This window comes from Haliotis cracherodii, unplaced genomic scaffold (genome assembly GCF_022045235.1).
Source record: "Haliotis cracherodii isolate W230 unplaced genomic scaffold, xgHalCrac1.p SCAF_29, whole genome shotgun sequence".
Lineage (NCBI taxonomy): Eukaryota > Metazoa > Mollusca > Gastropoda > Lepetellida > Haliotidae > Haliotis > Haliotis cracherodii.
The window spans coordinates 351,543-367,119 of NW_027266285.1; the positions used below are offsets into that span (position 1 = coordinate 351,543).

The 15,577-nt window shown below is 37.1% G+C and overlaps 1 protein-coding gene across 1 annotated transcript in view; it reads right to left on the bottom strand.

Annotated features, from left to right (window-relative positions):
- Positions 1–919: 919 nt before the first annotated feature.
- Positions 920–15,577, bottom strand: part of LOC139473504 (neurobeachin-like protein 1) — a 95,961-nt gene continuing 81,303 nt past the window's right edge. Inside the window, exons 54-58 of the mRNA XM_071256123.1 lie at positions 13,122–13,216; positions 12,395–12,511; positions 11,762–11,920; positions 10,919–11,067; positions 920–10,136 (exon numbers count right to left, since the gene is read on the bottom strand). Of these exons, the coding sequence (XP_071112224.1) occupies positions 9,995–10,136; positions 10,919–11,067; positions 11,762–11,920; positions 12,395–12,511; positions 13,122–13,216 (662 nt within the window). The 3' untranslated portion in view covers positions 920–9,994. The remainder of the gene's footprint in view (positions 10,137–10,918; positions 11,068–11,761; positions 11,921–12,394; positions 12,512–13,121; positions 13,217–15,577) is intronic.

Sequence of the window (15,577 nt, forward strand, 5' to 3'; positions counted from 1 at the left end):
AATGATAAGAGCTTTTAAATATTGGCTACGTTTAATGTGTATGCCGGGTACCAGCTTACCGAAAAACTGTTAAGAAATGATATATTTATATGCTAGTCAAGGAAAGAAGAATTAGGTTACTAATATTAGAACAATGTTATTTTCACTCGGATTCGGTCATGTTTGGTTATCACAATCACCCGGTAACGTACAGGTATTTACTTCGATGTTATTTCAACGTTTGAAAGATAATTTTCCACAAATAGGGCATAGAAGTTTATGTAAAAGCTCCAAAATGTCCTTCCATTCTCATTTTAAATTAACGTTGAAGTGTGAAGAATATTTGTATTGTGTAACCGTGAGTAAATTCCGGTCATGTATGTCAAGGTTTAGATGCAGTGCATACTGGCTGGAAATAGAAACTGGTAGAAAACTTAATATCCCTCACGAAGAAAGATTTTGCAAATTATGTCAATTTGGCCTAATAGAAGACGAGTTTCATTTCCTGACTAGTGTGCCCTGCATATACTCACCTACACCATCACTATATTTCCTCCTACGCCATCTCTATATTCCTTCAAAATATTATCTACACCCAAATGTCATAAGTTTAATATTCTTTTATCTACAACCAACACAAAGCTGATTATCAATATCGCTTAATATCTGTATCACAGTAAAGAAGGGAGAACACATATTTTATCATTGTGACTGTTGCCATAAATATGCCATGATACATTTTGTACAAAGCGCCTGTGGTCTGTACTGTACTGAATAAAGAATTTGATATAGTCCAGTGAGCATTGTTACTAGTTCTAGAAATCTGTCATACCGGTGCCTTGTCTACTGCAACTCTGATATACATCTTAGTGTGGGTGGAAATCTATCAAAAATCAACAAACCATTCCTCAATATTACTTTATTATGGAATCATCCTCCCATTGACATACAATTCATAATTTCTGACATTGATTGACTTTTTCATATGAATCCCACAGGTAATATTTTGGTGACTAAGATGATTATAATGGATTGCTTACTCGACTAGAAAATATAGTGGAACATGTACCATAGACATTTATGCTTGTTAGAAAGTCTGGTGTACCAGACCATAAATGATGGTACAGCGTTCTCTCAATGTATCATATCATATATTATATGTCTGTTCAATAGTGCACTATGAAGTGACTACAGTGTATTAAGATTGATTATCACATAAATACTCTTAAATAAATTGTTATGCATACACAAGTACAAGATTTGTTAGAATTCTAATTTGATATATTACTCCCTGTTTGTGCTTAGGCACTCATGCTTATGAAGCTGCTTTGTCCTCTAACCAAACACAAACAGTAACCAAGAGCATGCGATACAGAATTAGGTGGCAATTTCCATCAGATGTAAAAAGCTCTGACAGTTGTGGTTTTAAGTCTCACAACAATTACTTTAAGGTTGGATGGTTCGATCAAAAAGCTTTAATGATAGAAGGTAAAGACCATAGTTTCTTCTTTCATGTTTCAAAAATGTCAAAACCAAAAAGCAAAATAAAATTAATTACAGTTAGGAAACAGTTAGGTTTAATTTGACATCCTTAATAATAAAATAAGGAGACAGTAACATAATGGTTTTGCCTTTAACGTAAAAATTATTTTATTTTGTTTACACAGACCAATACAAAGGTGACATTTCTTTTAGTTTGCTGCATGTAAGCATATTGTCCAAGATGAGTCGGAGAAAAATAAATGACATGTTCATTATACTGTTCTTCCCCAGCAGTCTATAGTTAATCTCTTCATTACTGCTGCATAACAGTTGAACGATGGTTGCATATCATCATATAAAATGTAATGAAGAAAGATTATGCATAAGTATTACCTAAATGAACAGAGTGCAATTTATGACATTCTACTGTTTTCTTTGTTAATACTTCTCGAGAACATGGCTGTGTCTAAAACCTCACCCAAGTCTATTAGTCACTGCCAGAACTATGTAGGTACTGAGATGGTTTTGTGTTGAACTAAACTTGGTCAAAATAAATATAAAACGTGGTATTTCACTTTTGTCTATTTGACATAAAACATCACCTGTTAACACAATGTATTCTTCAAAAATCATTTAAACATGCCTTCACACATTTGTTAACAATAACAATTCATACAAATCAATGGCACTTGTCCATATTACAATATAGAAACATATGAAAAGACATTCCATTAAAAATAGCATATTTTACTAGTACTTGGCACTCACTATTAACCACATGAAAAGAGTCATAAGGTACACTTACTAGTATCAAACACTTTTTACCTGCTAGACGTTTACATTACAACAAAGAAACTTTTCAGATATATGTACATATCTAATAAATAACTATTGCACTTAAGCGAGTATTCATACATGTAATATGCATAAAATGATGGAGTGAGATTTCAAAGAAGACTTTTTTTTGTTAATTTGCCATTTGCCCAAGCCAAGAGAAAGTTAGTCAAATCATAAACAAAGACTTTCCATTCTTTTCTGTTCTGTCAATGAACTCTAACAGGTGTGAACTGATGTCTGTCCATTTACTCTTACTGGTGTGAACTGTTGTCAGTCCATTTACTCTAACTGGTGTGAACTGATGTCTGTCCATTTACTCATCTCACTCTCATTGTTGTGAACTGTTTGATAGGGCTTGGGCAAACCATAAACAAAATTTGGTAATGCCAACACTGGTCACAGTACGACCTATAAGGCAAATACACAAAGCATGGTATAGAAAATAACCAGTACCAAATCATATTCTACACAGTTTGCATACTTATTGCTCAGAGGTATCTATGAAAGTTGAAGTGTCATAATGCTGTTACAGAAATGTGTGTGGAAGAGTAGCAACTTTACTTCTCAGGCACTTTAATCATCTTGCCATTTATGAGCAGTATTCAAAATGTTTTCATTACCTGGGATGAATCTCTAATAAATGAACCATTTTATGAAGAGTGATGGGATGAATGTTCTCATCTAAAAATGCTTCTTTCAAGGAAGCAATTTGAAAAACCTCCCTGACTATGCATACAAATTGAGAGTTTCCTAAAACGTGCCGAGTGCAGTTAATGAATATTTGCACAAAAACTGTTAACTTTTTACACAAAGTAGAAACACTGATCAACTGATTCCAGGGGAGTTGATTCACACACATTTGAAATTCCATAGCTGAATCATTTATGTGAACATGCCTGCCAAAAAGGTTCATGCATAAAGCCAGCTGCATTTAGCAAAGCACCAGAACCCTCAGTTTACCAGTTTGAGTTTTCCCAAGTTGTACTGTTGAAACAGCAGTAGTTAAATGTCTATCATCAGGGTGCAACTGTTCTTTTAGTTCTATGGTAAATTATATTGTACAAAATGATGTTAGAATATTATTGAATAAATTGTTTGCATAGACAAAGTAACTGAAAATATACAGATAAAATGACAGAAAAGGCAATGCTCAAACCTCTGTGGGTGAAAATTCCAATTACAATTAGGGACCGACATTTTGATATGCTGGGGGTGGGGGCCAGGATTTTTATAGAAAAGAATAAAATGTCCCAGAAAATGCCAGAAAGAATATTTATGATTCAGACTGTTGAAAAGGAAAAGAAAAGAAATTATTCTCAGTCACAAAAAACCCATAGCTGCAAGATGTTATAATTGTTTTGTTTTTTTATTTAGGCTCATAGTTTCAATGAAACAGATCTGGTTTTGCAGCTGCAGCTGAAAAAACACACACACAAATATCAAATGTTCAATCCCTAAGTACCACAAACTGATCAAGACATTAAATGCATTCCAAAGGTGTGTGGTTAAAAGCACAATTGATTTTGATTAGTATTCAACAACAGCAGGCAATGTCACTGGACAGCATTTTCAATACAGAAATATTAAACTAATCTAATAGATGGTGCGTATAAGGTGCATTTTATCTTTGACAATACCTAAACAGTCAGTCACACTCAGCTGAAGGCTGACAGGGCATTTATTGGAACACACTGGAATTGAATCAGTGGAATGATATAAAAGCAAAAGCAGAAATAAAAAGATTGAAAAAATATGTAAAGGCAAACAGAAAGTAAAACATATTTAATTGAAATTCAACTCATAAACTGAACAAGCATTGTTTTCTTAACATCCAGCAATGATAAAGCAAAGGTCTGAACATCAGAAACTGCATTGATATACACATATATGCTGATGCAACATTATGCCTTGAGGAGACAGGGTGTACATTTGGAGGATGTGCCTACTATTACTGTGACAACATGTACATTGTACACAACATTTCACAGTACAATGAACAGGATACATAAACATATGCAGCTCTGCGGTTGTTTTGATTGCTTAACCAGCAAAACAAATTACATGAGATATTTCGGTTTCTGATACCTCAGAAGTTTAGTGTATCTCCATAAACACTTGCAACTGAATGCTTCCACAGACAACTTCCATAACTTGGGCTAAACAAGGTCCTGCACTCTTAATGATGTCATGTTTTCTCACAACATATTTTGTGTGTGCATCATGTTAATTTGATATATTTCAAACAGTTAATAACTATCAGAATATAATAAGAATACATATGTTTGTTTCTATAAAATATATATCTATTCTGAACAGGTCATATTGCTCCTTTGTGGGTGCATGTTTTGGCAATCTATGGACATTGTGGTGTATATTGCATACATATTAAAACCTCTCAATCACAAAACTTGGGCATAATGAAGGCAATTTATATATTTTTTCCCTTGAAATGCCACATACTGATTAATATTTTCATGGAATGTTCTTTGCTGTAGCTTATTTTTCAATAATGTCAAATGTATCTCCTTGTATAATGAAGAGAGATGAAGAAACATATTTTACATTACCATTTTATCATCAACATCTTGTGTAGCGATCAAAAACTTAAGTATGTGACAAGGATCATTTGCAAAAGTTCACTACCAAAACTATACGACTAACAATACAATTTACATTCCTTTTAAACAAAATTAAGTAGGTAATAGGCATTGGAACACATTTAATCCAGCTCCCATTGATGAATACTAAATAACTCTTTCAAAACAGATTATGCTTTTCAATGAGTGAGTGATCTCAACTTAAACAATTTGAGCTTGTGTTTCAAGTTGAAGAAAAATAAAGACAAAGGCCTTCTACTTAAGAAAACATAACTGTTTCAAATTGACCTTGCCACAATTTATTTTTTTTAATAGAAAATGTCTGAGAAAGATTTATTTTGACTGCTTTATAACAATTTCTTGTTGCTTTGTGAATAAATCAGTTTTGTCAGAAGTGGGAGGTTCATAACATGTATTTGTACAAAATACGACAGTGTTTTTTTCTGACCCAGGATTCAAATTCTGAAGTGATGGCATCACAAGCAATCACACCAACCTCAGCTTCAATAAGTGTGCCATTTGTTTGTCTGTTTGCTTGCTTTTTAATGCTGCACTAAGCAATATTCCAGCTATATCACGGTGGTCTGTAAATAGTTGAGTCTTGACCAGACAATCCAGTGATTGACATCATGAGCATTGATCTACGCAATTTGGACACAATGACATGCATAAACCAAGTTGTGCCTGACCACCCGATCCAGTTAGTTGCATCTTACAACAAGCATAGTCGCATTTTACAAGCATGGGTTGCTGAAGACCTGTTCCATTTGTTTTCACTTGGAACAATCAATATACATATAAACATACACAGACTAAAATGTCTTTTTGAAAAAGTTTGTTGGGAAGTAGTTAAAAAAACAACACTGATTCCATGTGAAGATTAACATTACAGAAATCAACCAAAAGATTTCTATTATATCTGTATAAAGGCTGGAAACAAGTAAATATTCACTAATTTAGAATTTAAACACAAACTAAAAATAAATACTATATTATTCTGTTATAAGTTTTGCATGGGAACTTATGTATTTTCTGGATATTTTAGATAATTTAATTGATTTCATAAATGACTTTATGGCCATAACATTCACAGAACTTAAGTACAAATGTTCACTGTTCTATGGATCAACAAATATATATCAAGATTATTATTTACAAAACATATGCACTCAAGCAAGAACACTTTCCAGAATGTACAGGATCATGTTAATACATTATTTTGTATATAAAATATGTCACAGTATTGATACAAATGTAACATCTTCCCTTGATTATCCAACTTATTATTCATGATCAATATTATAGATCAGTTTACTGACAATCACAGAAGGCTTTACAAAATATCTCTACAATCTGCCTCAAAAACTCAACAACACATTCTAAGACAAAATGTTTGATCATTTGGCAAACGGGTAAAATGTACAAGATCAGAGGTACAACATTGTACATGTTTTTAATCTGAGTAACCAAGAATATGACATTTTTATACGAAAGATAGTGGGGATTAATGAAATGGACAACAATCTTGTTTCCATATAAAGATGTTGCAACTCTTTGCCTGTCAGGAACTTGTCCACATAAAAAAAGGCTTTATTGCCGAGATTGACACATGTGCTATCTGTAGAGAATTACATCACTGGGATGACTTTGAGAAGTTGATACACTGATGTTAGGATTCATGGTTAAGCATCAATGAGAGACGGTGGATGTGTTCAGTGTTAAATCATGAATAGCTTACATTTTATAATAGTGCCACCGCACTGTAGCTCACATGGATATGTATGTAGTCAACAAATTCAAATATCCAGACATTAAACAAAAGTTGTCACTGCAAATATTTTCTGCATAAATACTGTGGACAAATGAATTAACAAATATGAAACATGTAATTAAATTTAATGTTGAAAATCTGAAAGAATGAATGTATTATAGTATAACATTGTTGCAATACACAACAGTAAAATTTACTTGACATAAAGTTCAAATTCTGAGCTTAATATAATTCTAAGGAGTATAGTTTCTCTTATGCCAAACAATTTTCCAATTGTCTCACAAAACACACACTAATATCCTAGTGATTGGAAAAAAATATGATGTCATCATAATGAGAACAACAGATATTAAAGTTCAGCTTCCTCAGCCTGGTTTCATCAAGAGAATTATGTCATCAGAGCCAAACATATATTGGGAGTTAATTTAAGATCATCAGATTACATTTTGAGCCGAAATCAATATTGCTGCAGGTACAATTTTTCATCGTCAGCAGCACATGTGTAAAGTTTTAGTTTCATTTGTCCAGTGGTTTCTGAGGAGAAAATGTTTAGAGAACCTAAAGTGCATTTTGAGAAAACTAAGAGTGTGGTCCAAATACAAAGGCCGAATGAATAACAAAATTTAAAATATCTCAAAAATCGGAATATGTTTTGATGCCCTTTACTACCTAAACATGTATTAAATTCCATTATATTCTGAACAAAACGATCATGTCACATCCATAAAAATAAACCGTTTTGATAAGGCTGCTGTGATACATTGAAACCTGGTTTCTGAGCGGACGATTTCTACAGAGCAAGAAATTGCATTTTGAGAGAATTTAGTTGCATGGTGAAAATGCAAAGGTCAAATTTTAAAATATCATGAAAAATGTAACATATGGGATGAACCCCACTATTTACTACATATATACTAAATTGATTACATTTTGAACAAAGAAAGTTGAACAATGGCCATAGAAAGTTTACATTTTTTGGTATGATTGAAGTTCAAAGGTCAAATCTTAATAGCAAAATAAGGAACACATGTTGAGCTCCCCTACAAGCAGCATACATACCAAATTTCATTTCATTTGAAGTGAAAATGGCTGAGTAGTAGTCATAAATATATTTGTCTATATGGCCACAGTGGCAGCCATATTGGTACTTGGATTTGAACCTCTTCGACAAATTCTGGTGTCAACATTGTTGGGAACAAGCATGTGAAGTTTCAGCTTCATTGGTCCAGTGGTTCTGTTGGCTAGATCAAGATAACCAGGCCATGACATAAGCTCACCTGACTTTCAGTCAGGAGAGTTCAAAACATAAGGGCAGTCCTATTTCTGAGAATATGCAAAAAAACGTATTACAAAAAAGTATCATTGCAAATGCAACTCTGATCTTGCACTTTGAAGTACAACGGCAAGTGAAACAATGGAGGGTACAGAATACATCCTTCTAGAAGTCATATAACCATATAGACATATTTTACAGGAGCTACATACATCGATATCAACAACATCCTGCAGCAATAACCAGCTGAACTTTGCCATATGTGCATTATTTGAAAAGCAATAACACAGATCATGGGAAGAACAGTAGCCTGCCATAGTAACAGGTAATACCAGGTCGCTGAAATATGGACTCAGACGAACCGTTCATGGACATAGGCATATCAGTGGAGAAGTGACAGATGAACTGTTCATTGAGGCATGCTGAGCAGATACAGACAGGAAACCACATGGCACACTTTGCTTCTTGATGATTTACACTTTCAAATATTATAGAAAAAAATATTTTGAAAAACTTAAGATTTCAACATGATAAATTCTTGTTGTGTTGCGATTATTGCTTTCATGCTCCAAGTTCAAAAAAGGAAACATTGTTGGCAGACTGCCCGACTACATATGGGTCCCCACGTATGAAAGTGAACGATCTGATACCTTGTATGAGCTTTGTCCAGTCTACAGTACAGGAGCAGAAACCCATCTCGGACAATTTTATATGTCCAGATAAATTAATTTTCATTTGATTAATTTTGTTTAAATATCAAACCCTTCAAGGCTAATTGCGATGTTGTATCCAGGAACACTGAAGACAAAACAAAAACACAACTGAGTGTTGCTATAGTTTCTTGTAATAACCTTTGACATGCTGATGAGTGTAAAAAAGACACTTGGATGGAAACACATTGAGAGGTTGCGTTAAACAGATAAAACATTCAACCACTCCTTTGTACCGCATCACTGCCTATCATTGGCACTGATTCAAAAAATAATCATAAAAAATTGGCATGGCGCAAAGGAGATAAATAACACTGACCTCAACTATTAGTGGAGTTAATGTTGAAATATACATATCACAAAAGTGATGGTTTTGGTGCAGTCATTGACAGTATTACATTGTAGTAATTATTGACAACATTCATCACAGAATTGTTCGGTAACCTGCACTACACTAACATTTTTCTTGTCACCAAACATTGCTATTGCAGTTGACATTAACAATATTCATCACAAAACCAGTTGTTTAGGTCAACATTGACATCTTACTCATCACAAAGCATGCTGCTACCAACCGTTGTACAGTGTTATTGCAGTTTTTCCATTGGTCTTAAACAAAAAAACAATCAACTAGGGTTTGTTATAATCTTCCAAAATAAAATATTTATGAACTGCATAACTGAACTAGACTGACACAGTGAACATCACAAAACCTAGGTTCTGGCAAAGTATGGTTATAATCAGACATCACAAAACCTTGCTGCTGTCAAAGGAATTGTTAATATCTGACAGGACAAAAAAACCTTGTTGCTGTCAAACCTATTGCTAATATCTGACATAACAAAATATGGTTGCTGTCAAAGCTACATTTCATATTGGACATCACAGAACCTAGCTGTTGTCAAAGCTATAACTTATACCTGACATAAAGCCTGGTTGCTAATAAAGCCAATGCTAATATCAGATATCAGAAGACCTTTACAATATATGGTTGCTGTAAAAACTATTGTTCACAGTAGACATAACAAAACCTGGTTGCTGTCAAAGCTATTGTTAACATTTTACACCACAAGACCAGTTCGACACTGGATTCTACCACTGGACATCTTCCACTGACACAGATGTTTATTACTGGTTCATAAATGCCTAGCCATTTATGCTGATGCCACTTTGACAAATAAATATTCATTACTGAATTGTTCTGTTCTTGATTACAGCCTTGTCATCTCCTTCCCTGTTCTGGTGTCATGAAGACGTCATGGCTGCCATGTCACATGAGATGCTCTCTACAACCAAATCACGTTGGTTGGTTGTTGAAACTTGGCCACTGAAGTTCAGAGCATTGTTATCGTATTTCCGGCTTGCCTTTGGTGCTGACGATGATGAGTTTACCATCACGAAGTCCAGCAAGGATGTGACTGTTGCCATTGGTTACAGTCAGACAGTGGATGGGGACAAGCAGCTGAAGGGTGGTCAGGTTCCTCAGGCTGCAGCAGAATGAGATTGTTAGTAGACTGAGTGAGTGACTGTGAGGGAACGAACTGCGATTAATACTGCTTTTCCCAAGGTGTGTTTGTTATTGTTGGCTTGGCTTAATGTCACCTCGGTACCAGATATTGTTACTGATGAGAGGCAAGCACACTGAGTTGTCTTAAACATCTAAGCCATGGAATCATATGATTGTAGACTATGAATCTTCAGGGACTGACAAATCACTTTTTTTATCGATAAAATGAATCCATCAAAGATGTTAATGCTCTTAGATGGTTGCAGAAAATAATCACTGCAAAGTTAATGTCTTGAAAAAAGTAAGAAGTACAGGGATTCTAAACTGTTAAGAATAGAGTTTGAAACAGGTGAGATGAGGTGAGGTGAAAGGAGGTTTAACCTCGTGTTCAAGACTATTACACTTATGTAGCAACGTACATGTACTTGTGTGTGGCTGCTTGTACCAGTCTGAACTAATGCTGATTTTATAGTCCCACTGAGATACCATGCCACAGTGTAACATGAATACCCAACTCTAACACAGTATACTGACTCCTGAGCTGACCAGGCCTTGTTCTTGCCCCGTAATGCTGGCAGGCAGAGTGTAACAACAAGTAACATCTTTTGGTATGACGTGGCCCGAGATCGAAACCCCCGATCTTCCGTTCTTTGGGCAGCTGCTCTACCACTAGACCACTGAGACGGTCAGTTTGCAACAGACAATGTTTTAGCCATGGTAATTTTCTATGAAAATGAAGTGAAAATTCCATGTACTACTTACCCAAAAAGTTGCTTGAACATAAGGTGTCCCTGACAGTCCCCAGCCACCAGGTACTGTCCTGCCACAGCCATATGTCCCAGTGGGTAGCGCATATCCTCGGTGAAAAGGTGCTTGCCGTTCACAGAGTACAGGTTCAAAGAGAAGCGTTCCTGAAACAAAGTTGTGACGGTGAAAGGGAAAACTCTTGTCATCAACGTAACTTTCAAGATAAGTCATAATGAACCACCCGAAAACTGAATGAGGTCTTTACCTATGGTATTTGAATCCAGGGATATCCTAAATCGTTAACTTTGGGGTTGGGGGTGTTGTCGGGGTGGGGGCGTGTCCTAGGGTCCTTGAGATCTTTACTTATGGTATTTGAATCCTGGGGTCTCCTAAATCTTTAACTTAAACATTATGACAAGGACCCCTGGACTTTCATGCTTAATTTTGAACACTGTGCACTACTGGTAGTACACTGGGACACACCTCAACAAGCATCACTGTCCTACTGGCTTTACAACAGAATAGCCTGGGATTTTTCACACACATTTTCAAATACACCTGGCGTTTCCTAAAAGCACCACAGTGCTATTTGCATTATAAGAAAGTAACATGACCTGCCTTACAAGCACCTGAACACTGTTGGCACTACTATAAAACACAACTGGATTACCATACACCAACTGCCAGGACTAACTAATTTCATGCTAAACCAGGTGTTAACACTGTCAGTATCAGTGCTGTGGATGTACAGGTATAATAACTTTCTGAAGCCTCACGGCAAATCTGTAGAATTAAAACAAAGATAGAAACAAAATATAGATTGAAACGCGAGCTCTACAGCCCTGGTGTTAAACTTACCTCACATGTGGCGGTGTACTCCTGGCAGTATAACAGAATCTGGCCAATCTCGGACACCAGCATCATGGGAATGGAGAGCCTTGATCCAGGGTCAGATGGAGGGCGGAGTGTCCGCATGTAATGGCCTTTCCTTACTGTGTGTATAATCACTGACCCATCCTGCATATACAGCAACACTCATCACATCAAAACCAATCATGTCAGGAATGTTTTGTTAAGAAAGCATCTTTAATGAACTGGGAATTCACTTTGTCCAACAATGATGAATGGGACCACAAAGATTTGCTTTTGCAACATATCTTTAGGCTCTTTGACAATCTGAAGAGCAATTCCTTGCCTGAAAACTAAATGTTGATGAGCTGACCAAGTTTTAGTAGAAGGGCTTAGTGAACTTGTTTACCACTGCACTCAGCAATATTCCTTTTATATCACAACACTGTTTAAATAATGCCAGCAGAGTCAAGTCAGCAAATCTGACTACCGGATACTGGGAACCTATTCTTCCCCTAAATCCTAATGGTGGGCTAGAACTTAAGAACCTCACACAGTACACCAACTTAATAGTCTAAACTGTAAAATATCAGTCTGGTGAAAATAAATGACACAAATACGGGGGAAAATTGTTCCCCTTACCTTTGAGGCTGAGAGAGCCAGATCTAGTTCCACAGAGATGTGTACTGAGGTCACTTCTGCATCATGGCCATACAGAGTCTGGACTGGCTTGTTGTACACGTTACTGCTGACTCCACCCTGCAGCCATTGAGGTGTCATTAGTACCTTCATATTTACTGCCTTATCAATCAGTATGTGATTGAGTGCAACATCAGATTCACAGGAAACAGTGATAAAATCAACAACAACAACAACAACAATACCTGCATGTGGGATTGAGAGTGACAAGCAGAGGTTTTGTCCTGCATATAGCCATGTCCCAGCCATACCATGGCAGGGAACATAACATGTTACATATTTGTCTTACATTCTCCATACCATACTAGCAAACTGTAACATTTGACACAATCATGAAATTTGAACCATCTATTTTAATTTTACCTTGAGTCACCTTGATGTCGCCCAATAGAGGGTCATGTTTCATCACATTCCAATCATTAATACTCAAGTTATCTTGTGCAGAAGCTATTTTGATGCTATGTTAATTCCGAGTGACCTTGACTTTTAAGGTAATCCAATCATATGTCGGAAATATTCCCCAGGGGAATACAGGAAAGCATATCAACCATGAAAGTCTCTAACATCTGTCATGTGTGGTTGTTAAAATCAATCGTGACAGCAGTAGAGAACGAGCTCAAGTTTGAGCAAACACATATCTCACTCTAGACATTGTTAATTGATGACTAACCTGCTGCTGAATCTCCCAGATCATGCAGGTCGTGTCCCGGGAACCGGTGATTAGATGGTTGCCACAGTAGTCAAGAGCCAAACATGTCACAATATCTGAAATAGGCAGTACATAGAAGTTAACATAGTGGTCACAAGGGTCCACAATCATAGGTTTCTAAAGCGACCCAGTGACAACTCGGCACAACGAACTGCGGCCCGTAATACTGAGAAACTCGTTCCCCATCAACACCGAACATCTTTGCCATAAATCCTGTACTTTGGCTTTAGTCACACTAACTAAATTTTCAGATTTTTAACAGATGTCCTCTTCACTGTCAATTACATACAATTAGTTGTTCCCAATATAGCACTATATGAACCAAAGCTATGATGTGCATAATGGCAGGAAACCTCACTTCTTTCCAACATCTAACTAGAGGTAGATGAATTGGGGAGGTGGGTGGGAGTACTTTTGATGTAATAGAGGTAGTATTCTTAGAATTATTGACAATGATAATTATTGTTGGATAATTCTTGCGAATCTTCTACCTCTATAACATCTTTGCCAGAACATACCAGCTGGACATGGTGGGAAGTGCCTCTAGTAATTCCCTGTGTAATTGACAGTAATCCTCTCATGGAAACCATTTAATCACTAATTCTAATCCTGACGTAAGATAATTTCTTCTGAAATTCCTCCCGAGGACATGAAAATCAGAAAGCATCAAGAATCAGTCAAATATGTGCTATCTTCACTAGAATTACCGTTACATTTGCTGATCTTGTTAGTAATAATGATGTCATTTCTGGTCTATATCTACCAAATGACGTCTCTTGTTAAAAAATGGATTTGTTACACTATTTCCAGTGACATCAATTCCAGTGCAGACGTCACTTCCGGTTTGTCATGTCCCTTTTATAGGATAATGACATCTCTTATGGTCTATTTCTACAAAAAAACTTCATCTCCTGATTAGATGGACCGTGTACTGCTATTTCTGCTGCTGACGTCACTTCTGGTTATGATCTCACTTCCGGTTCTGAAGTCTCTCCGGTGATAACGTCACTTCCAGTCATCTGCACTTAGTACTAGAAGAAGTTGATACTCAAAGTGCTCCTAATCCATGTTGCACCTAATAGACAGGATAATCAAGGGTGTACTCACCCTCTGATACTGCTGGCGTTGGATCCTCGCGGACCCCTTTTTTTCGACAGGAGGGGGAAACTATTGGTGGATGAAAGTGGATGCATCGCAAAAATGGGCCAAAGGGAATATATGCCCGCTGTACGTCACGCAAGTAAAAACTGGTGAAGGCGTTTTGTGAGGCCCACTGACAGTAAGACACTACTTGTTCCACCAAAACGGATGTCCATGAAGCGAGACTCATGGCTTGGATTCTGATTTTGTGAGCTGAGCAGGATCCAAGACGGGGAGTGGAATTCAGAGCCTGCGTATAACTCGCTGCAATGGTACCCTTAGGCCAGCCTGCTATCGTAGCCTTGGTGGTGTCTATGTTGGAATGAAGCTAGCAGGATATGAAAAGTCTCCTTCAATGGTGTCTTTGTGGGTCTGTAGCTGAGAGGCAGAATTTGAGAGCCCTGATAGGACAGAGAAGTCTGCCTGGGTGACCCACTGTCGGCCCCAAGCAGACCCATGGTGGTAGACTGATTCTTGGCTACAAAATCTTGGAGCGATCTTAGAGTAATTGAGGTCCATTGTTGATCATGAGTGAGACTAGAATAGTCCATAGCATGGAGTTCTGAAACTCTTGTGTAGTTGGAATCGCGCTCTGATGCATACAATCTCTTGAACCAGAGTGGTCTCAGACTTGGAGGGATTGGCTAGGAAGCCTAGGTAGGTCAAAAGCTGTACCAGATATAGCATGTTCTGGTGTAACTGAGCTTCTTCTTAGTCAGCTGTCAGGAAATTGTCCAGGTACCCATGGCTTCGTACTAGCTGGAGATGGGCAAACCTGATGACTGCAGCTGGACTCCTGGTAAACAGCCAAGGGGCTATTGATATCCCAAATGGAATCTCCATGACGATGGATGTATTGAGATATGAAGACAGGCCTCTTGTAGGTCCTGTCTCCTGTCCTCAAAGTCGACCGCAACTTCTGTACGGATTCCATATGAAATTTTGGAGGAGGTACCAGGAATATTTTGTTTAGAATCTTTAAGTCTATTATCATCCTCATAATGGGCGAATTCTTTTTCAGAACTAAGAATACTGGAGCCTTTGGTCTTGTTGGTCTCCCATAGTTTCCGAATGGCAGGGAGGTCAGAACCTGTATTCACCTCTGTTCCCAGATCTGCCCTGGCGATAGGAACCTACTTTCTTGTAGTCAGACTGACTATGGTGTCTAGCAGGCTGTGGATGTGTCCAACCTGATCTGTCCTAATACTCATAGGAGTCTCTCCGGAAATACGGGGCGGTCGGATAGCCTAGTGGTTAAAGCGTTCGCTCGTCACGCC